Source organism: Hordeum vulgare, chromosome 6H (assembly GCF_904849725.1).
Source record: "Hordeum vulgare subsp. vulgare chromosome 6H, MorexV3_pseudomolecules_assembly, whole genome shotgun sequence".
NCBI classification, from domain to species: domain Eukaryota; kingdom Viridiplantae; phylum Streptophyta; class Magnoliopsida; order Poales; family Poaceae; genus Hordeum; species Hordeum vulgare.
This window is the reverse complement of record NC_058523.1, coordinates 45,144,953-45,169,118: the sequence shown is the minus strand read 5'-3', so window position 1 is coordinate 45,169,118 and position 24,166 is coordinate 45,144,953. Positions and strand designations below refer to the sequence as shown.

General features: G+C 42.7%; 2 protein-coding genes across 2 annotated transcripts; one reads left to right on the top strand and one right to left on the bottom strand.

Annotated features, from left to right (window-relative positions):
- Positions 1-7,889: 7,889 nt before the first annotated feature.
- Positions 7,890-10,904, bottom strand: LOC123401479. Its single transcript, XM_045095302.1, has 6 exons — positions 10,701-10,904; positions 10,521-10,603; positions 10,370-10,428; positions 9,772-10,281; positions 9,256-9,346; positions 7,890-8,450 (listed from the first exon to the last, which is right to left on the bottom strand). The coding sequence occupies exons 1-6, from the start codon at positions 10,849-10,851 to the stop codon at positions 8,364-8,366; spliced, it is 981 nt and encodes a 326-aa protein (XP_044951237.1). The 5' UTR covers positions 10,852-10,904; the 3' UTR covers positions 7,890-8,363.
- A 184-nt stretch (positions 10,905-11,088) lies between these two features.
- Positions 11,089-18,142, top strand: LOC123401478 (rDNA transcriptional regulator pol5). The gene is made up of 8 exons (XM_045095301.1): positions 11,089-11,798; positions 11,920-12,045; positions 12,135-12,332; positions 13,614-13,841; positions 13,989-15,134; positions 15,633-15,968; positions 16,250-16,745; positions 17,125-18,142. The coding sequence occupies exons 1-8, from the start codon at positions 11,223-11,225 to the stop codon at positions 17,898-17,900; spliced, it is 3,882 nt and encodes a 1,293-aa protein (XP_044951236.1). The 5' UTR covers positions 11,089-11,222; the 3' UTR covers positions 17,901-18,142.
- Positions 18,143-24,166: the final 6,024 nt, after the last annotated feature.

Below are 24,166 nucleotides of genomic sequence, written 5' to 3'. Positions count from 1 at the left end.
GATCGAGCCTGCGTCTGTCACGACGAAGACGGCTGGGAGAACCAGCAGCTCTCACTGAAGCGCCTTGTACACTTGGACATCGCTGGGTTCCAGGGACTGGACTACGAGGAACGCCTGGTTCAGATGATACTGGCGGCCGCCCCGGCTCTCAAGAGAGAATGAAGTTGCCTCAAAGAGCGAATGAGTGCTCATTCCTTCCTGCTCCCAGGGGCGTTGGATCACTTGTGGCGATGGTAGATGCCAAATTAGCTAGACGAATGGGACCATCTCAATTTTGATATGCAAGCTTGAATGCTCTGTGCTTCTTTACGAGACATCAAAACCGAGATTGAGTATTTTCGTCGAGCACTTGAAGTTCATCCATTAGTTCGTTTTCTCATGCCTGTGCCCTAACTGTTGTTGCAATCGTTTTGGTGTATGATGCACTAGCTATTCGGTCTTGTGAGCTGTGGTGAGCTGAAATATGATTTGTTTTGGTTTGCTTTACCATGCACTTTGATATATCCATGCTCATCCTGTTTTTTCCTATATTTTTCCAAGTAGCAGCACACCAGCACAGGCCTTGGTGGCAGAGCAGTGTAAGAACAAACAGCTCTGTGAAATTAGAGGGCCTCGCCATCAGTTTAGCCTCTACTACTACAACATGACGAACCTGTGCACATGCTTCTTATTCTTTTTCAGAACTTTCAATTGGATTTTATACATGTTCCTAATTTGTTCTTCCAATTGCACCAGATGGGGTTTTGTAGGATCAATCGTAAGGTGTTGTTTTATTTTGTGATATCTTTTTTCTGACCGTGGTGATTTTTCTAAAGTAAATATTTGGGACATATATCGTGTTCTTGGGGAGCATGGAATAATGTCCAGCTAATTTTTCAGTGCCTGAAATTGAGGGGGGGGGGGGGGGGGGGGGGGGGTTGGAGGGCTAAAGCAGAATCTTGTAGTTACTATATACTCCCTCCGTCCCAAATTACTTGTCTTAGATTTATCTAGATACGGATGTATCTAACATAAAACATGTCTAGGTACATCCATATCTAGACAAATTTAAGACAAGTAATTTAGGACGGAGGGAGTATGTTGTTTGTATTTGCGATCTTCCTTTGGGTCTTAAAATTGGTGTACAGATTTTGGTAATATATGTTGGATATTTCGTTGAAAGTCTGTTCAATTTGTTCGGTGGTCGGATTACCTAGTTGCCAGATTTGTCACTGTTATGACTTATGAACACACCCATGGTTTCCCACTTCTAAAAGTGTACTAATGCTTAATTTAAAATTTTGTGTACTCAATTCGACTATTTTTTGTACAATTTTTTTTGGAGTACTATACTTCGGCGTGTTTTTTCTTATTCCAGTCAATGATGTACTCTCTAGTTCAGTAGTGTAGAACATCTCATGATTAACCTCAACAGTTTCGATTTTTTCCTTTTTATTTTTCAAAAAGGAGGCGTTGCCCCGGCCTCTGCATCGAGTGATGCATACAACCATTTTATTACGAAAGAAATAGTCTGAATAAAATACAAAGGAGTCCGAGAATTTAAAAAACAAGAGAAAGAGAAAGAGTTACACGGCGATCAGAACGCCAAAACCGACTATAACCCTCGGATATAGTGGACTAAGGTCCAATCCTATTAGCATGTCGCCATCCATATCGGTTGAAGATAACCTGAGCTACCATCTTCCATCGTACACACCCAGTAACCAAAGGCTCCCTGGTTTCCACAGGAGTGAGTAAGGACCACGTGCAGATCAAGGCGGTAGCCCTGAAGATGACCTGCAAAAAGTTAATGTAATGCATTCTGTTAAAAACTAGATCATTTCTGCAGTTCCATATCGCCCACAACATGGCACAAGTTCCAACCCGAATTAGTTTGGCGTAAAGTACATTAACCCCGTTTAGCCACGTCCCAAATAACATGTGAATGCTAGTAGGCGGGGTAATGTTGAATGAAATTTGTATTGAGCGCCATAATAATTTAGCCATAGGGCAGTCCAGAAAGAGGTGTTTAATCGTCTCATGCGTCTGACAGAAGCTACATCTTTTATTACCTTTCCAGTGTCTTTTAGCCAAGTTATCCTTAGTTAAAACAACTCCTTTGTGAACAAACCACATGAAATTTTTTATCTTAAGGGGAACCTTGACCTTCCAAATATGCATGGACTTTGGAATAGGCGACGTATCAATAATATGGTCGTACATCGATTTCACTGAGAAAGTACCATTGGTGGTCAACCTCCAACGAATACTATCTGGAAAGTCAGACAGGGAAATATCCATTAGTCTTGTGACTAGATGTAACCAACTAACCCATCTATTTCCGATCAAGGCTCTGCGAAATTGAATGTTAAGAGGAGTCTGTCGTAACACTGCCGCAACGGAAGTCTGTTTTCGTTGTGCAATATTATAGAGTTGCGGATACTGTAGAGCCAAAGGTTGCGCTCCTAACCAAGTATCTTCCCAGAATCTAGTACTTTCACCATTTCCAATGACGAATCTAGTTCTGTGAAAGAAAGCGGCCTTTGTCCTCATTAGACCCTTCCAAAAAGGGGAATCACCCGGTCGCGCACTGACCTGGGCTAAGGTTTTGTGCTGTAGATACTTGTTCTTTAGAATTTGTACCCACATCCCTTGCGATTCGACACACAATCTGAATAACCACTTGCTAAGCAGACATCTGTTCTTGACCTCTAGATTTTCAATCCCCAAACCTCCCTCATCCTTGGGTCTACAAATAATGTCCCATCTAGCAAGTCTATATTTAGTCTTGACCTCGTCGCTCTGCCAGAAAAATCGAGATCGATAGAAATCCAACCTTTTCCGCACCCCAACAGGCACTTGGAAAAAGGATAAGAGAAACATTGGCATACTTGTCAACACTGAGTTGACAAGAACTAATCGTCCTCCGTAGGATAATAGCTTGCCCTTCCAGCAGCTTAGTTTTTTCTCAAAACGATCCTCGATACATCTCCACTCCTTGATGGTCAACTTTCGGTGATGAATGGGGATTCCTAAATATGAGAACGGTAACCTACCACCCTCACAACCAAAAAGTTGATAATACGTGAGTTGTTCAGCTTGTGCATCCCCAAAGTAGAAAAGCTCACTTTTGTGAAAATTAATCTTCAACCCAGATAGCTGTTCAAATAAGCATAATATGAGTTTCAAGTTTCTGGCCTTTTGAGATCATGTTCCATGAAAAGGATCGTGTCGTCCGCATATTGTAGGATTGAGACACCCCCATCAACTAGATGAGGTACCAGTCCTCCTACTAAGTCTTTGTCATTAGCCCTCCTGATCATTAGCGCCAACATATCCGCAACAATGTTAAATAAAATAGGTGACATAGGATCTCCTTGCCTAAGTCCCTTAAGCGTCTGAAAGAAATGACCGACGTCATCATTTACTTTAACACTGACACTTCCTTTTTTTATAAAACAATCTACATGCTTTTGCCAAATGTCGCCAAACCCTTTCATACGTAGAGTTTGTTGCAGGAAAGACCATTTAACTTTGTCGTATGCCTTTTCGAAATCAACCTTAAATAAAACTCCATTGAGTTTCTTGGAGTGTAGTTCACGAAGGATCTCATGTAGTACGACAACCCCTTCAAGAATATTCCTACCAGGCATAAAAGCTGTCTGCGAAGATTGCACGACCGAATGTGCCATCTTGGTTAGCCTATCCGTTCCCACCTTTGTGAAAATTTTAAAGCTGACATTGAGCAGACATATAGGACGAAATTGTTCAATTCTGGAGGCACCCTCTTTCTTCGGTAATAGCGTAATCGTATCGAAATTAAGATGAAAGAGTTGAAGGTGACCAGAATACAAATCATGGAACATAGACATAAGATCCGCCTTAATAATATGCCAACAACGTTTATAAAACTCAGCTCTACATTTTTAGTTAATTTGTGATGAGCATAAAATGTTTTGGGTCCATTTGTTATGCTATGTTAGAATAAACCGAGGCACTTCGTCGATCTACCGAGGACCAAGCAATCACACAAGCACGACACCGAGATTTGTTAACGAGGTTCACCGATATGGCTACGTCCCCGGGGCATGACTACGGGCGCTCCTCCCCGTGACATCGTCACAATACCGCACCTCGACAGCACGGGCGCCGGCACACGCCACCGGCTCCCCCGCGTACCTGTGCTACTATGTTGGCATAGGTTACATCGTGTGTCTACCCCGTTATATATGAGAGGCGTAGGATACAAGTGTCCTATCAGGACACGACCCTATATCCTGTCTAAATACAATACTACTCAGAGTCCAACTGTAACCTACCGTGTACACAATATTCGACACAACTCTAACAAACTCCACCTTGGCGAATATTCTCCACCACCTTGAATTCATCTGTGCGTCAAACTTCCATGTACATTGGACTTGAGCTTATCCATGAGCACCGCTGCTACTCCAAAGATTCCATGTGACTCCACCTTCAACTTGTAGTTCCTTCTTTTTCAGACCATAGTCAACGCTTTAACGAAATTAAGCTCCACATTACTTTAGTTGAGCTCCCAACTTCCAGAGTATCCAACGCCATCACACACCGATCACTAACCTGCGTGAAAGTGAACAACTCATATTGGGTGTCGCACATAAGAGTTACCCGAACTCAACATCACCGCTCTTCCTTGACCGCCCGTCTGAAACTTGAAGGAATTTCACCATTGCTTGTAGTCATCCCGAGTCAAATTCGCAGTTGTCTCACCACATGTATGACCACCAGAGCCCTGGCCCGTCTCCATGTCCCGTGCGTACCGCACGCCTCGGTGCTATTACCGCATCGAGCCTCTGCTGTCCCGATCGAGTCTCAAGGGCCGCGAACCCACACACTCAACCCTCACTGCAGAGTACCACCGATCATCACCGACCGGTGCCGAGTATCACGTCTCCATCAGACCACTGGTACCCAGTCCGATCCACGTGTCTCTCGTTATCCGCTAAAATAGGCTTCGACTCTCCATGCATTTACGCCGTAGCCCCTCCATCAGCACAGAGTGAAGTCTTTCACCAGACTCCAGCTCCACTTTCAACATGACTCCATGTAGCCGGCCCTGCTACCCCGCGCCCTGTCGACTTCAAGCTCTCATGTGTGCATTGCCTTGAATCAACCCTGTGTCATAGTCTGTTGAAGCTGCACAAGCCCTCAGACCTGCACCACGTGTTTCCACGTCCCAGAAGTTGGCCACCATCAGCATCACGCTCCTATGTTGTCGTCGCTGAAATCACCGCCGTCTTCTGCTTTGACCGACATCCCCGTCGATCCGTCAGACAGTCCAGTCCGACCCAGCCGAAAATTATCTGGCTACAACCATGCTCCACCTTGCGTCATATCCGCCTCACACATCTCCGTGCATTGCTTGACACCTTGTGTATGCATGATCCCGTCGCGACGTGCTCTAGACTCCTCCAAACCTTATACGCACATCGTCATTCTTGCCACGCGCATCACATACCCTCACGCCATCATCCCATACACAACCCGTGTACAAAAAATTAAAACCAAACTATGCCATGTAAGCCTTCCCGTTGCACTTGGTGATGGAGATCAATCCAGAAATCCATCACGTACTCCTGTAGGCTGTAGATGCATTGATCTTTCCTTTTTTTTTCTGGTGGTTAGCATCAATCTGTTACATAGCTTTTTTCCCCTTAACAAAACCTCATATCACGATCAGATTTCCTTGGCTCTACACAACCAACACGTACGCTCCTCGGCCAGCTTGTGTTGCCTGGCGCTGGCACGATCAATCTCTGATCCATCGCTGCACCTCCCGGCTCAAACTGCCATACGCGCACGCGTCTCGCACGCCTTACACTCGGCCGATCGATACGGGTCGATCGCCGCACGCCAATCCAATCTAGCCGAGACAGCGAGTCCCTGCACACCGCTTATGTCTCTACATGCTACCTCTGATTGCTCCTGATCTGATCTTCTTGTCGCCCCCGTCGAATACCACACAATTTTTTTTCAATCAATCAGCTTCGATACGATTATTCTGCACATTGATTTCAACGCGACTTCCGAAGATCTATCCTCTAGATCATAATCACGACCTCTATAAACCTTGCTCATGATACCACTTGTTAGAATAAACAAGGCACTTCGTCGATCTACCGAGGACCAAGCAATCACACAAGCACGACATCGAGATTTGTTAACGAGGTTCACCGATATGGCTACATCACCGGGGCATGCCTACGAGCGCTCCTCCCCGTGACACCGTCACAATACCGCACCTCGACAGCACGGGCGCCGGCACACGCCGCCGGCTCCCCCGCGTACCTGTCCTACTATGTTGGCATATGTTACATCGTGTGTCTACCCCGCTATATATGAGAGGCCTAGGATACAAGTGTCCTATCAGGACACGACCCCATATCCTGTATAAACACAATACTACTCAGAGTCCAACTGTAACCTACCGTGTACACAATATTCGACACAACTCTAACATGCTATACGTGCTTGATCTTAATATCAATGTAATAAGAAGTACAATTTCAAAGTTTTTATAATTGTGTTGTTGCGTTTCTGTTCCTTTTTAGTGCCTTTAGGTACAAACCTTTTTGTTATTAAATAATTGCATGTGTGTTACAACTTGATGTTGGGGTATAAAATTTCCAGTATGTTAACATATGATTTACTAGCTCATATTAATCATGTGATTGTGTAAAAAATACTCTCTTTATAAACAAGGTAGTGATCTAAAACGTCTTACATTTGTTTACAGAAATAGTACGATTCTGTTCAGTAAAGAATTATTGGCTTAACAAAATAAATAACTATTTGATACTTTAATAAGAGGAGGGATAGCTTAGGTGTTTTTTAGGAAAAAACAACCAGGGAAGAGAGGAAGAAAATTCAAAACGGGGAGTTGTTGGAGTTTACTTGAGGTTGACGTTGGACGAAGTACAAGCGGACGACAAGACCTTACATCATTTTTAAGTACGAAATGTTTTTTTATGAGAATCGAGAGATTCACAAAAAAATGTTTTTTTATGAGAACCGAGAGATTCACAAAAAAAGAGCTCGTGGGATAGAACAACAGAGTTGGATCAATATGAGAGTTAATCACTTTGAGACAACCATTTACTCTGTTGTGCATTGGGTCTTTTCAAGTAGATTGAACAACAGAGTATGGCATCATTCTTGATCTGAAGATCATGAACACCTACATCATCTTTGGTCTTTCGATCTACAAACCATGCTTCATTTGGTGAGGGAATACCTTTTTTGTTTCACTGTCTCTTTGCCAAAAGAATCTGAATCTAAAACAATCAAGTCTTTGCAGGACCCCTTTTGGGACTTGAAAAAAGAAGATCATATAGAGGACCGAGGACAAAATTGATCAAACCAGTCATCCTCGAGTGAAGAGCAACTTGGCTTTCTAACCGCCCAACCTTTTCTCTAAACACTCTTCTGCATGTTTCTACTCTGAGACACTGATAATGAATCGGAATTTCACAAGTACTTAATGGGATTTGACCTCGTGCACAACCAAACAGATCAACATATTTAGCAACCGTCTCATTAATCTCTCCAAAGTAGAACAATTCACTTTTACAAAAGTTAATAATAAGGCCTAACATTTGCCCAAAAGTTGAAATCAGTAGTTTCAGGTTTTGAGCTTTATCCAGTTCATGTTCTAAAAAAAAGAAATCGTAACAAGATAGAGAGGCCACCATGGAGTGACCACTGCTCCTACTTGTGCGCTCAATCAGGATAACCAACATAAAGAACAGACATTCAGATGAATAATTTTGTACCACAGGATTCTGATCCTTTTGCAAGTTTGCATGTATACTGGACACAAGCACAACCACGCGGCCAAAAGCTGATAAAAACACATATCTGGAGCTGCAAAGTACAGGTGATTGATACCGCCATGCTTTCATTATCCTTCTGTAGGAAAACATATTCCAGTTTCTGTTCTTATAAAAGTTGCTGCTCCAGCCAGTCATCATTTGCACTATGCAGGAATAGCATCTACATTACAGTGATCCGCACATGATACAAAGCCAATACAGAGCTAGACGCAGAAACAAACGTTAAGAAATTTCAAGCAGAGCTGCAAAGGATTGCATTGTTTCACGGAAGGAAAGCATCAGAGAGGCTTACAACAGATCTCCACGAAGTGAGTAACTACAACTGGTAATGAGCCTATGAGTTCCCAGTATCGCAGCATGGAGCATGGGTGATACCAAATGAGGACCTTAGGAAAATACATAACTCATCTATTTGCAATATCTGCCGCAGTACCCATCTGAAAGTACTTGTCCAGCACCCCTTTTATTAGGTGAATTCCATGCCTTATTAAGAGAAAACCTTCTCAGACAGAACTATGCTCCATATTTTGGCGCTTTCCAGAGCTTAAATGCAACCTCATGTAGAAAGCGCTCAGCAAGCATAGCAAAGTTTCCGGCACGCTGTTGATTACATTACAAAATGAAGTTAGTTAAATGATTTAAGAAAATTGAAACTAAAGAGAAAAAATGGCAAGGCCCGTATTTGGAAATAGTTAAGAATCACCAGCCAAAACTTTAAACACATATTGAAACATAACACGTTGGAAGCATAGGCTCTAAATAATGACCAGATGAGCACACAGATGGGAAAGCTGTGAGAGTGTAAAAGCAATAGCAATGCTGCCATTAAGTGTGATTCCTTCGGTAACTGCTTTACAGGAAAAAAGCTACTGCGATTTACTGTCGTGGAGGATACACATTCTGGTATTTGTCAAACATATAGGGCACCCTATAAAGATGATACACTTCACCATCCAGTATTTTAGCAATATGTCAAAGTCCACCACACCAAGATTTTTCGATTTATAAGGTGTATCAAAGAAGGATAAGTAGATGAACGACCAAGGAAATCTTGATGAACTGTGCCATGAAAATGAGCAATTATTTTATGCTGCATAACTACTACAAAATGGTGAGTTACTATATCATCACATAAACTGCTCACTACCCAAGGAATTAATATCAATACTACATGGCTTATTCTAATCTAGAAACTCTATTTTCTAAAAAAGGAATCTGTCACGTTTCTAATGTTGGCGCCAGTACCCACACTAGAAAAAGGGAGAACTGCAGTGTTTGTCCATTATAAACAACTTGAGAAACAAAGTAATAAACAGGTTCACAGGAACAAACTTGCATATGTAGTATTATTTGATAAAAGTTTCTATGATTCATGTAAACATTCTAAAAAGTGCATTAAGCAGACCTTTATAAATTCCTCAAAAGAGAACTCTTTGGCCAAATCAGAACGTGTTACTCCTTGCTGCCACTGTGCCAGTAGCATGGGATGATGATTCCTGCAGGATATGCATAATAAAGATATTTGTGTAAGTCTAGACGTGGCATTGTACAGAGGTGTACTTTCATTGTACTATACATTGCTCCATGGTTGAGTGCATAAACCAACAAAGTTAGGCACATAGACTGATGTAGCATCTACTGTATATCATTAGTCCTGTCCTGCCATGCATTAGAATGACATTTTTCAACTACACTTCACAAAACCAAAAGGTTTGCGATATGGCTAATGGATGTGACACAAGCCATTGCAATCATTTTGTACCATGGAGATGACAAACAAGTTGTATTTGGAAGGCCATGAAAATGGTTCAATTCACATCAAACACATACAAAACCTTAAGGAGCATTTTTCTGCAATAAAGATTGCACTTCAAAACATCTGCTGTGACAATTTTTTTTGCTAGCCAAGAACAATATTTACCTGACATCATCCAACGTCTTTCCTGCTTTCATAGTGTAGCTCTGGCGTGGACGGAGTAACTTCAAGTCAGAATCAGTTTCGGTCGAAGAGTTTACAATGAGGCATGCCTCTTCCTTATTTTCAGTAGCAGATCCATAGCTCAATACCACAGAAACATGAATACGGGCGGCGACAGCTGAACCGACCGGCGCAGCTTCCATGACCGAAGCCACCAATTTGTCAAGCCGGTTGAGATCCGTCTTCATCCCTAACTTCCCAAGCTTGCTGGTTGTGTTCTCCATTGCTGCATGCACAAACACTAGATCGAATTCGGACGCATCCTGGACATTCCCCTCCACAAATCCCAGCAGAGTGAATGCCCGGTCGATTATTCTAGAGTCCTTAGAACTGCTGCCTGAACCGGATTGCGCGGCGAAATCCTCGGTTCCAAAAACATGGAAGCCAAGATTCGCCGCAAATGAACTAACACCGGGGCAATTGGTGACCATAGCAGCTCTCAGCCCCATGAACCTGGATTTTCAGCTGCCAGTCAGCCCTCACAATGGCAATGGATAACCTACCAGCAACCAAAGCAAAAGATCACACACACACATCGTACCTCTCGGATAGCTTGGGAACTACCAGCTGCTGAGGATCCACCCGGGAAGTTTCCCCATCCTAAATATGCAACAAATATAATCAGCATCGCATACTCAAACCCTCTCTGCAACTACTTCGCCTGGACGCAAACCCGGAGAGCAGGATCGCACCTTGGCAGGGCAGAGGCCGTCGTAGACGTCGAGCAGCTGCGCCAGCTCGAGGATCGTGTCGCTGTCCTTGTCCCCTCCGTCCTCTAGGTTGAGAGACAAGACCAGAAACCTCTCAGTTTAAGAAGGGGCAAGCGGAGCAACCGCGCGGAGCGCGAGAGGGGGTGGGGGCTGGATTGGTACCGTTGACGGCGGGGGTGCGGACGGAGAGGAAGCCGCAGGAGGCGATGGAGGCGAACGCGTCGAGGTGGCCCTTCCCCCCTCCGCCTCCGGCGAGCAGCGCCGCGTGGCCGGCGGCGTAGAGCACCAGCGCCCGGCTCGGCTTGTCCGCCATTGCTCCGCCGCGCCGACACACTCTACTTCCCCTCCCCCTTTCCCCTTCTCGCTCCGTCGCCTTATTCCGCGGGCCCCACCTGCCAGAGAGAATTAATTCTTACGGGCCTGTTGGTCTCGGGCCGGGCCGGGATAACTGGGCTTCGGGGCCGTGGTGCGGCGATGGGCCTGGGCTGAGTTCACTAGACGGTGAAAAAATAAGAGGGAGGGGGGGTGGGGCGGGAGCAAAAACCCTAACCCTAGTAGGCCGCGGCTCCCCCAAGCTCGGCCGCCCCGTCTCGTCTCGCCTCGTCTCGTCTCGTATCGAGCATAAACCTCGGCAGACGGCGGCGGCTCGACCAGGGAGACCCAGCGAACCAACCAACCTATCCAATGGCCGGCAAGAAGAGGCCACCGACGGTGCTGGCGGAGCTCGACCCCGCCGCGTCGGACTCCTCGCAGGACGAGGCCGCGGCGAGGGCGGCCCCGGCGGGGGAGGTGCCGGCGAAGAAGAAGAAGAAGCTGGCCATGGAGGTCAGGAAGCAGCGGAAGCAGCTCGACAAGGACCGCCACCGCCAGTCCGCGGAGAAGGCCGCCGCCGCCCCCAAGCCGCAGCCCGCGCCCGCCGCGGCGGTGGAGGAGGCTGCTGCGGCGGTCCCGGTGCCAGCGCCAGCGCCGGCTGCCGCTCCAGTGGTGGCGGGGCCGGGGCTCCACATGAATGTCTTCAGGGACCTGGCTTCGCCCGAGGCCTCGCTGAGGGAGGCCGCGGCGGAGGCGCTGGTGGCCGAGCTCCTGGAGGTGCAGAGGGCGTACGAGAAGGAGAAGGCCGCTCGGGAGGAGGAGGGAGAGGGGGATCGTGACGGCCATTCGCAGATGGAGGCAGAGAAGGAGGACGGGCTGGATAACTGCGCGCCAGCGGTGCGGTATGCCATCCGGCGGCTCATCCGTGGTATCTCTTCCTCTAGAGAGGTCAGGAATGCTGTCCTGAGTTCAGGACCAACTTATGTTCTGTGATATCATGTCATGGAATGATTAAACCACGCCGTCACACTTCAATTAATTGCTATATGCTCGCGGTTATTATTTGCAGTTTGCAAGGCAAGGATTCGCGTTGGGTCTCGCGGCTGTGCTCCAGTCAATTAAAGCGATTAGCGTCGAAGCCGTTATGAAGTTGATACCTGCTTTGCTGGAATATTCGGCTTCCATGAAAGGACCGGTAACTTGCGTTATGATTAGAGATGCACATTTCTTATGCCTGCCTGACTGCACCGTCAGCTTAGTTCTCCAATATTCCTTCCATTGTAGGAAGCTAAGGACAATCTTCTGGGGCGCCTGTTTGGATTTGGATCACTTGCAAGGTCTGGAAGGGTTTTAGGACAGTGGAAACGTGATAAGTCTTCTCCTATTCTCAGGGATTTTGTTACAGAGGTTGTGCAACTTGGAAATAAGAAACGATATCTCACCGAGCCTGCAGTTGCATTGATTCTGGATTTAACCAGGAAGGTACATACCGTAGGCTGATGCTTAACAGTTTTGTAACATGCAATGCTCTAATCTTCTAGTAGAACTACAAATATCATGCATGCTCTGGAAGGTTCTTGTGTTCTTTGAAATGTGAAACAGCATCAGTGCAGCCCATGGCAGTCTGTGCTATTTGCTGGTGGACATTGAGAACATACGTTTCCTGCTAGAATTTGATAAATATTTAAAATAAATAAATTAACCCAACAATGGTCGCAACATAAAAAACTGGTGTTACTGTGGTAGCAATCTCAATCCTTGGTTGCATCACCATCTGATCTTTCAATCTGCTTATTTGTACAACAAATCACATGGTTGACAAGACATTCTAAGAATAAGTAACCTTAATTCTGAATCCGATAGTGAGTTGGACTAGATGTTCATGTCTAGTATAAAGTACTACTAGGATGCTAAGCAGTCAAGTACCACTACCAGCCAAAACAACATGAACAATTATTTTTTCCCCAGTTTTTGTGTGTTTTCAGAATCCCAGAAAAGTGTGCTAGTCTTTGCTGCTGTAGTGTACTTACCTTCATAGCTTGTTTTTTGTTATCTGTGGCCATGTTACTAGGTTACTTTTGCAGTACTTTTTATGTGGTTTGTTTTTATTTTTATTGATGGCTCATTGAAGAAGGAAATATATTCGTCTTAAGCATTAACCAAATTTTGGCAGTTTATTTGGTTTGAAACCTGTATTATTTTAGTGTAGAGGCATGAATGGATGTTTTTCTGCTAAATGGTTTCATCAATATACATCTGTATCCTTATCACAAATATGCCATTATTTTTGGCTTTTGCCTTTGGTTATTATTAAGTCTTCTGACCAGCTATTATCCCCCATCCCCATCCAATCTAGCTGTAAATCAGGGGTCAAATGCAAAACCCAGTAACTCTGTTGTCATTTGTTTTTGTAGATAAACATGCGAAGACAGAAATTACAACCTTCTTTTACAAAAAAAAAACGCACCATTATAAATCCAGCACTGCAGTATTTGCTATGCACATATGGCTGCGGGCACTATCCTAATACTCCCTCTGTCCCAAAATAAGTGTCTCAACTCTAGTACAACTTTGTACTGAAGTTGAGACACTTATTTTGAGATGGAGGGAATATGATTTTGGCAATCGCATATTCTGTTTCCATTTGTGGTAAAATGGAATTAAAGAACAAAACCAATATTCGTACATTTGTCATTTGTGAATGGTTCCCATATGTGATCGCTTGGTTGATTTGTTTCTTTGTAACTTCTTTGTGTGTTGCAGCTGCCAGATGAAGCTGTATTCTCCGAAGTTCTAGATACCCCTTGTGTACAAGATTGGTTCAACAGAGCTGCTAATGTTGGAGATCCAGATGCGCTATTCCTGGCTTTGAAGTTCCAAGAAAGAACTAATGTTCAGAGGGAGATATTTGGGAAGCTTCTTCCATATCCATTCAGTCTTGACATTTTTTTTACAGAAGAGCATCTTCTATCCCTTGCTGCTTGTTTTAAGGTAATTTTTAGCAATTTTCAATGAAGTTTTAACATCGTATGTTCTATCTGAAATAATCAGTGTATGTTTCTTATTTTCTTGAAATGTTGCATATTTTGTGCAATTCGCTGGTTGATTCTTCAATTGTTCTGCTGTAACCTTATACAGGAATCTGCATTTTGTCTTCCACGCATTCATAGTATATGGCATGTTATCACAGACATGCTTATCCGGGAGGAAGCTTCTCAGAGTGATAACAATACAAGTTCTAGCAAAAAGCACAAAAAGAGTAAGAAAGGCAGCTCCTCTGAGGATTCAAAAAAGAACCTACGCAATTTCTGTGAGGTTATTATTGAAAGATCATTGCTGCTCTCATCTCACGACCGGAAGCATCTAGCATTTAATATAATTATTGATCTCCTTCCAAGACTGTCTCCATCATCTATTCAAGTAATTCTGTCCAGCAAAGTTGTTCTTGGATTGATGGACATTCTGTCAAATGCTTCATCGTGGTTGTACAATGCTGGTCAACATTTCCTGAAAGAATTAGTCAGTTTAGTGAGCAATGACAATGATCGTTGTGTTGCTGTTATCATCAACTTGCAGAAGTATAGCTTTGGAAGATTTGACAGCCTGACAAAAACAAGAACTGTTAAAGGGTTGATAGCCAAGATCCAGAATGGTCAAGATTGTTTGCATCTTGTGCAAAATTTGATGGCACTCTTTGTGGATGAAGGTTCTGTTACAGATGAACCATCTGATCAAAGTCAGACAACTGATGAGAATTCAGAAGTTGGCTCAATTGAAGATAAGGAACTTGCTGGCGAAGGGAATGCTGACCTTCTGAAGAGTTGGGTGGTGAATACAATTCCATTTGTCTTGAAAAATCTAAAGCTTACATCTAAAGGAAGTTCGCTGACAGATTCGGAAATGATCAAGTGTATTGAAGAAAAATTTCAGGTGCAGACTGAGATACTAAAATTCTTTGCAGTCCAAGGTCTGTTCTCAGCCTCTTTAGGAACCGAGGTGACGTCATTTGAGTTGCAAGAGAAGTTCAAATGGCCAAAGGCAGCTATATCAACATCGCTTCGTAATGAATGCATTGAACAACTTCAATTATTACTAGAAGATGCACAAAAGGACGAGGCTTTGCATGTTAGCGGGGTTAAGTCTAATGACTTGGGCTTCTACTTCATGCGTTTCATTAACACTGTCTGCAATATTCCTTCAGTTTCACTGTTCAGAACCTTGAGCAGCAATGATGATAATGCATTCAAGAAAACACTGGCTACGGAATCTGCACTTTTCCAGGAGGTTTGTGACTGCTTGCTGTTCCACTTGGCTTATTCATAGCTTAATATGTTCTAGGTTATGTTTTATTGGTCTGCAAAGATGTGTTCTTTTCTTTCTTTTGAGGTGTGCACATGCCCTACTTGGTTGTGCGTATATGTCGGTATGTGTGTGAAATATTGGTACAGATTAAACAAATTCCACATTATGTTATTATCATCTGTAGATGTGGAGGGCACAAGGCTACCTTTTTTTATCACTGTAACTGCCCTTGTATCCAACTTATGCCATTGGAGAATTGCGTGAATACTTTCTGATAATCTTGATAGCCTGTGATCAACGAGAAGTGCATTACTTTCTTGTTTTGTTTTGGATATCCTTTTATTTTTGCTTATGTGAGAGTCATGAATTCTATTAGTGTTTTGAAACTAACAGTTCTGTAAATTATCATTAATATTCCTTCATACATTTCCTTGTTGGGTCTTTATCTGATATATCTGTGGTTTCTTTCTTTGTGAGCAGGAAAGAAAAATCGCCACTGGATTGGATTCAACTAAAATGCACGTGATACGTTATCTCCTTATTCAGTTGCTGCTGCAAGTTCTGCTCCATCCAGAGGAGTTCTGGGAGGCCGCAATTGATGTGATTATATGTTGCAAGAAAACATTTCCTTCCATTGCTCAGTGTGACAATTCCAGTGCGCCGGAATCTGTTGAGGGTGGTACAGAGGAGTCTGATGAGGATGGGTCAGAGGAGCCTAATGAGGATGGGTCATTAGAGTCTATTGATGTACTTGTGCAGACTTTTCTCTCTGTTTTGCCTCATGTTTCTGGCCCCGTGTGTTTTGCTATTGAACAGGCAAGTATTCATAGCAGTTGGAAGTTTTACAATTTTGAATAATCTAAAGTGATGAACTAAGAAATAAGAGGAGTGCATTCATCTTAATCATTTGTGCCTCTTTTAGTTGATTTAATATATCTTCATCGTAATTTCTAAACATGAAACATACATTTTCCATATCTGTATCAGTCGAAATGGAAACAGACAATATGCTGGCCTCACCTTTTAATGTCATTTGCTACTAAATTCTTGGCATATTTATTGACTTAACTAACTCCATCTTTTCTTTGAAACAACAGGTTTTCCGTGTGTTCAGTGACGAGATTACAGAGACAGGTCTTCTTGATATGTTGAGAGTTGTAAAGCTAGATTTGAAAGGCTCTCGTCGTCAAACAGATAGCGATGATGACGAAGATGAGGCTCGTGTTGATATAGAAGATGATGATGAAATGGAAGATGCGGATGTTGGGAATGTTGATGATGCCACAGATGAAATGGGTGAGGAAATGGAAGATGATTCAGCTGATGAAGTAGATGAGGATCAGGATGATTTGGAAGAAACAGTCGACAATAAGGTAAAAGATGGAGATGATGCAGAAGCTACCAAAGACGGGGAAGATTCTGATGATTCAGATGGTATGGACGATGATGCTATGTTCCGTATTGATCCTTACATTGCGAGGATTTTCAAGGAGCGCAACAACCTTCCTGGTAGTGAAACACAGCAATCTCAACTTATGCGATTTAAGCTTCGCGTGCTTACTTTACTGGAGATATATCTTCAGAGGAATCCAGGTATATTCCCACTCATTTATTTTTGTTGTCCATATGTTGTGTATCAGGTAAAATGACACTTGTAACTCTGTAGATCATTAGTTTGTGTTCGCCATTCTGATGAAAGACATACAGAAGCCTATTTTGTTCTGTAGCTTGCACTTTCTAGTTAGATGGCTATTTGAGGAACCATGACTGGGAATTAATAGAACTACCTTTGCTTTTTTTATCTGTTGAAATATAACATGCAGAACTTTGAACATCCAATGGTAAACAGTATCAGAGGTTTTTCTTTTGCTTATCTTAATGTGTTCTTGTATCAATTGTTCTCTTCCATGTGATGTACCTGTGTTATGCAACCTTTTCTTTTCTTGTAACCATCTGTTTCCCAACTTTGCAGGAAAAAAACTGGTGCTGGAGGTGTATGCTTTCTTAATGCAAGCTTTTGTGAAATCACATAGCGCCGATGGCAATGAGCAGTTCAGGCAACGTATTGGTGGTATATTGCAGAAAAGGATATTCAAAGCAAAAGAATGTCCAAAAGGCATCGATGTTGAACTTAGCAGACTTGAAAGTTTGCTGCAGAAGGCTCTGCATCTGGCTTCACGCTCACGATACAAAGCAGTTGCTTCTGCGGCTCAAAATGCCACGTTTTGGATTCTGAAGATTATCAATTCCAAGGGTTGTTCCAAGCAGGAACTTGCAAGTGTGGTCGATAAGTTCCAGTATATGCTCAACGACTACTTCAGCAACAAGAAATCGCGGCTGAAGATTGGTTTTGTGAAGGAGGCTTTCCGCAGGAACCCCTGGGTAGGACGGGAGCTTTTCGGCTTTGCGCTACAGAAGATTGGCAGCACGAAGGCTGAATACCGAAGGGTTCAAACATTGGAGCTGGTGGACTGCATATTGAAATCCTGGGTCGGCGACGACGTCTCAAGCGCATCAAAGGTTTTAAAGAAGCATATGGCTCTGCTGTGCGAGCTGATGCAGGAAATCCTTACAAAGATGCCCGAAAACAAGTCGCGTCGCCAGGAAGTCCGTAGATTCTGCACGCGGGCTCTGCAAACCGTAACAAGGCTCAATCTGAAAGAGAAGTTTCAGAAGAAGCTAAGCTCGGAAGCGTACACCCTGTGTGAGGCACAGCTGGGAGCTGCATTTGTTCCCTTCCGACAGTGATGTGTGTGAATCGTTTCCCGAAGACGTTGAAAGGCACCAGAAATTACTTTGGGCTGAATTAATTTTGCTTGTAATATCAGCTCCTTAGGTTTGATTAAATTAAACTGTATTATTTTATGATACCCAAATCAGAAAAGCTAGCTGTCAGCAATATGGAACAGTATGTGGATGTACGACAGTTGTATGAACGCCTGCCTATGTTGCTGAGATTAGATTTACTGCTTGCTCGCCAAGCTCGCCAAGCTCGTTCAATTGTTTGAATTGTTTCAACGCCTTGAATGCGATGTAGGATAAAATGATTCAACGCCTTGAATGCGATCTAGGATAAATGATGAGATGAAGGAGAGAGAACTCATAAAACAAAGCTTTATTTTCTTTTATTTAAGAAAGAATAAGAGGTGATCTCTTAGCATAATATGTTTCATCATGTTTTTTGCAATTAGCTTTTTTACAGTTAGCTAGTTATTAAAGATAGGGTTAAGAGGTGACTCATTGTGAGATTTTTTCTTTGTTATTTTCAAATTACATGTAAGACTTAAAGATAAGATCATTTTATCAATCATCGTGCATGTCCTCATGACACCATTGTAAATTGTCTCATTGTAAATTGTCCCTTCTAACACTCTCACAAATTGGTGAGCTCAATGGTTGATAACGTGGTGCTATTTTAGATCTTGTATCTAATTGAGAGATGAAAAAAAATGTTTTATAATAGGTTATCTTTTAGCCTTATTTTTAATAACTAACTATTTCTAAAAACATGATGAGACATATTATGCTAAGAGGTTATTTCTTGTTCTCTCTTAAATAAAAGAAGACAAACCTTTTTTTATGAGTTCTTTTTCCTTCATTTATCATTTATCCTACATGACACTATTAAGATAGCACTATTGTACATGTCCTTATAGTGCTGGGGCTTCTTTGTTGTTTGACAGGTCTTTAGAGAACTCCGCCTGTTGATGCATCCAAGCCACAATGACAGTGGCTAGATTAGCTCTGTTCTCTCCCGCGTTTATGGTAGTATATAATTGTCTTACTTTAACTTCCCTGTAAAATTACATCGGACAAACTGCATAGTGTCAAGGCCTAGGAAAATGTAATATGCATTGAAACTCATGTGCAATGAGAAGCAATACGTTGATTGTTTCAATTCGTTTTTCCAAAGAGAGAACACACTCCCTTTGGTCCTTTTTACTTCACGTATTAGATTTGTATCATAGTCAAACTTTACAAAGTTTAAAAAAATATATAGTAAAAAATATCAAATATTGATTCCACAATACTAAACATATATACTATAAAACAACATTTGATAGTGAATCTAACAATATTGATTTGGCATTGTGGATGTTGATACCTTTTTCTATATGTTTGGTCAAAATAGAGATATTTTGACTTCAGACAAAACTTATATGCAAACTAAAAAGGTGGAAGGAGTACATTTCAAATCCTATCATAAAGCAACTAAAAAAACCTATCATAAAGAAAAATATATATAATTTTAAACTTCTTAAAAAGAAAAAGAAACGCTCTATATAAAGATTTATCCCCTCAGATGATTAATTCATACTCTATCTATATTATATATTGTTACACTCTATTTGAATGTCTGTATTGGAGGCCTTCATGCTGAATTGGTTCCAGTTCCAATTCATCCATGAAACTGTAATGAACACAATGCAAATTCAGTTGTTTGGGTATTTATTGGATTGCCTCTTGGAATCTTACAGAGGTTTTAATACGGAATCATGTTTGGATGACAAAGTATGGAGCTGTGTAGCAACATTAGTATATGCATAAAAACAAAACTTGTACAATAGGTGACTACAATTGAATGATTATATAGCATAAAATATTATCAAACATTCTATAAATCCACGACGATATCATATAATATTGACACAACAACAACAAAAACCACTTGCACGTACAAATTATAACACATAGTCTAAATAGCCGTTCCAAGTCCTCAAAAACAACAAGGCACAATTCCGAATTTAGCAACACAATAGTTCAGATAATTTCAAGTTCAACATGACATAGTTCCAAATGTAGCAAAACAATAGTACAAATAGGTTCAAGTTCAACAAGACAAACATGAAAGTATCATTTGCATAACTTCAAGGCAAGCTTGCCCAAAAAATAGGGTTAAGCAAATTTTCCAAATACATGGACTCTTACAAAGCTAAGCAATTACGTGTTTGGAAGAGAAGGAGAGATAGGGAATGATACTTGAGTACATGAACAAGAAAGAGGAGTAGAGACAAGGGAACAAGAATGTTAGGGCATAGTTTATGCCTAAGTAATTTTGGTGATTGATGACAGTACCGCAAAGGACTAATCGTGTGTGTTAAGATTTCAGATAACACATGTCAACGGCATAAGACGACTCGCCCCCTCTTTCCATGGAACAGAAGCATGGTGTACTCTACGATTCTCTTTCTTTGAGTCATAGGAACGCCGTACTACTAAGAGGGGACCCATAGTGGAAAGGTTTGGGTGGAATCAATTTTGCACGCACACACTTTATCTCCTTTCCCCTTACCTGCAATTTTGGAGTGGCTCCCGCCTCTGTGTTTATCTCATCTAAGCAAATGGTCCCTCAACGGTAGTACCGCTGGCCCTAGCGGTAGTACCGCTAGTGCTGGCGGTAGTACCGTCCCTGGTCAGCGGTAGTACCGCTCCAGAAGCTTAGTACCGCCTTCCTAGCGGCTGTACTTCGACGAACCTTTTTGCGAAGACTTTCTTGGCGGTGGTTGGCCCGGTAGTGTTTATGCACTATCATGGGCCCACCGGTAGTACCGCTGGAGTGCCAGCGGTAGTACCGATGCAGCCAGCGGTAGTACCGCTGGAGTGAGCGGTAGTACCGCTAGGCTCGGGCTGTGAGTGGGGAAACGGTTGGATTCCCTCCCACTGTATAAGGGGTTCTTCTTGCTGTGGAACCCTACCTTTGACCCTCCCAAGCTCCATTGTTGCTCCCTAAGCTCAAAAGTGCCCGATCTCTCTCCCTAGCCAATCAAACTTGTTGATTCTCTAGGGATTGGTTGAGAAGACCTAGATCTACACTTCCACCAAGAGAAAAGTTGATTCCCCCACCAATCCCTTGCGGATCTTGTTACTCTTGGGTGTTTGAGCATCCTAGACGGTTGAGATCATCTCGGAGCCACATTCCATTGTGATGAAGCTTCGTGGTCTTGTTGGGAGCCTCCAAACTTTTGTGTGGAGTTTGCCCCAACCTTGTTTGTAAAGGTTCGGTCGCCGCCTTCAAGGGCACCTATCGTGGAATCACGATACCTTGCATCGTGTGAGGGCGTGAGGAGAATACGGTGGCCCTAGTGGCTTATTAGGGAGCATTGTGCCTCCACACCGCTCCAACGGAGACGTACTTCCTGTCAAAGGGAAGGAACTTCGGTAACACATCCTCGTCTTCATTGGTTTCACTTGTGGTTATCTCTAACCTTTACTTCGTGTATGCTTATGTTGTTGTCTATCTCTTACTTGTCTTAGTAGTTCTTGTTGTTAGCTTCATATAGGTTCACCCCGTTGGTGCTATTTTTGTGACCCGTATGTTGCTTACCCTAACTTGCTAAGATTAATTAAAAAGTGGTCGTTGCCTATTCACCCCCCCTCTAGTCAACCATATCGATCCTTTCAAAGAGGGGACGACTAGATGAGGTGGCTATGGAGCATGGGAGATGGCGACCTCGCATGCAAAGGAAGAGGGACATGGGAGTACGAGAGGGTAGTCGAAGCAAGAGAGGGACGCCGAAACACGAAAAGAGGAGAAAGAGTGGCGGCAGACTTCTCGGGCAAGGCGATGGCATCCAAGGGTAGAGGAGAAGGGCCAACAAGGAGGAGGAGGAGGGCTGGCTAGGGGTGCTACCACAGGGGAGTAGGAGGAGGGATGGCGGGGCGGACAACTATGCTGGGTACGGAGGAGGAGGACGACCGATGACGGGACTTACGAGGGTGTCGCCGTCACTTCCCTGGGAGCCGAAATCGGAGGAGTCTGCATCGGTATCATGGGAGGGCACTTTCCATCCGTAGGATTTAGCCGTTGTATTAGTTCTATTTTAGTCAGTTGTTTTCACTTGGATGTATGTATTGGGGCTATGTATTGAGTCCTATTCCAAAAGTACAATTTTGGGTGTTTGGGATGTAAATGGAAACAACAAACTGAATACCTATCAATTCAATACCTATTCGTTCGATCTTTTTTTCTCAAGGAAGACCATGTCCTATCTATGTATGGGTTTTTTTCCTCAAACGATTGGAACCAGAATAAAAAATAAATAATGAAAGACTCAATCTATCTTAGTGAAGGCGCTTGCTCTGCCACAAAGGGAGGAACCGACAAAATCTAAATAGAAAAGAGATGTTCCCAATTAAAATTTTGATTTCCATTCATACTTCTAGTACTTCCTCCGTCACGGTTTAGAAAACGTGCATGAAAATTCTCTAGAACCTAGGTGGTTATTGATTGACTGTAAAATAAGTTAAAAAATAACATTCACAATACACATGCATATAGAAATAGTACAATGAAGTACTAATTAGATCCTAGGAGTAAATGCAATGCGTCTTAAACTTTGTCTATTTATCCAACTAGCACCTAAATAAGGGAAACACTTTGTATCTATAGTCTGATAAAACTCTAGCGTCAGACGAGTCGAACCTCGTTGATCTAATTTAAATTCAACTCTCGAGAGTTGTCCGTCGTTGATCTAATTTAAATTCAACTCTCGAGAGTTGTCCTTCTTTTTCCTAAATTAAAGAAAGAAAACCAATCGGTGGGGAGCTGTGGCCCTCAATGTTTGTGCGTAGTATTCTCTCCTTATCTTCAGATTGAATCTGGATGCACCGTGTGGAGCTCTTCATCCACCCCCGAGCACACCACAGCTCCCTAGCGTCGCCACATCCCCTTTCCCCCGACTCTTTCCCTGCACCTCCTTCTCTCCTCTTCATCCAGCAACACATGGATCACACCGGCCAGCGCTGCCCGCTCCTCCTTTGTCGAGCCGCCCAGCCACCCCATCTTCCACTCCACCGATGCGTCCCCTCGACAAGATCAGTTGTGCGTCATGCTGACATTAAGGGGTCGAGCCTGCATTCTCAACCGCCATTCGTGGATTGACATGTTACAAATTGTCTCGATCTGCCGTTGGAGTAGCACAGAACGGTTAGAGAACGGGCAGTGGATTTGTCCCCCACCTCCCCGTTCCGAGTGCCCAACTTGAGATAAAAGGTATTACACTGCTTCCATCGCCCTTGATTTGATTAATTGTTATTTTTGCAAGGCAATGTTGTTTGTAATTTATCCAACTACTGATTACTGATTGTAATTTATGTTCATCGGCCGCCTAGTATTCATGTGCTAGGTCATTCATCTGTTGATGAAGTTTTTACATAATTGATGACCCATAGCTATGTGCCTAGTATTCATGTGCTAGGTCATTCATCTGTTGATGAAGTTTTTACATAATTGATGACCCATAGCTATGTGCGCACCAATCGTGGCTAGTAGTTTCAATATTCTATGCTTCGAATGAATATGGCAAATCTTGAGATAATGTTCTTTCATGGCTTCCTGTATACAGAGATTCCAAAAATATGTATCCTCAATTAGCGGCAAATCTTTTATTTCGTTTTATGTTTCAAAATTTGATGCTTCCACCTAACAACAATAATGTTTCAAAATCATTAGTGGATTTCGAGCTAATTAGTATCTTGATCACACAGATATGCAGTCACATGTTGGCACCCATATTTGTGAATTTCCATTTATATTTATGTGCTTCCAATTAAGATTAGTAACGTTGAAATAGCACTATCTTCATGCTTCTGAGGTATACTATGTGCTTTTGAGGTCTAAATAATTTTCCACTATGGATTCTTACTTCTTTTCTGTTGTCATTCTCATTGTCATTGTACTTTAAACAATGCCCACGTACTTCCTACATTTATCATATATGTTGCTCAAGATTCCAGCCAAAATTTTCACATTGCCAATGGGGCACCTCTATTTTTGCGAAATTAGGTACTGATTGTAATGCCCTGCTTCATAAAGCATGCCATAAAATTGATGCTTCCATATATCCATGCTTCCTAAGCAGTATATATCTGTTTCTTCGGTCATCGTAGTTTGCATAAATAGATACATGCTTCTACCCTTTTTGCGTCCGTTTGTGTTTGTTGTTTTAAGTGTTGAGGCATTGTATTTTTAACATTGACCCCATGTTGGTGCAGGCCCAGACATGCTCACGCCG

Coding starts and splice junctions, on each gene's coding strand:
- LOC123401479 (XM_045095302.1), bottom strand. CDS start 10,851: ATGGCGGACAAGCCGAGCCGGGCGCTGGTGCTCTACGCCGCCGGCCAC. Junction 10,604..10,700: donor CCGCACCCCCGCCGTCAACG/GTACCAATCCAG, acceptor CTCTCAACCTAG/AGGACGGAGGGGACAAGGAC. Junction 8,451..9,255: donor CTTTTGAGGAATTTATAAAG/GTCTGCTTAATG, acceptor TGTAATCAACAG/CGTGCCGGAAACTTTGCTAT.
- LOC123401478 (XM_045095301.1), top strand. CDS start 11,223: ATGGCCGGCAAGAAGAGGCCACCGACGGTGCTGGCGGAGCTCGACCCC. Junction 11,799..11,919: donor GTATCTCTTCCTCTAGAGAG/GTCAGGAATGCT, acceptor TATTATTTGCAG/TTTGCAAGGCAAGGATTCGC. Junction 12,046..12,134: donor CGGCTTCCATGAAAGGACCG/GTAACTTGCGTT, acceptor CTTCCATTGTAG/GAAGCTAAGGACAATCTTCT.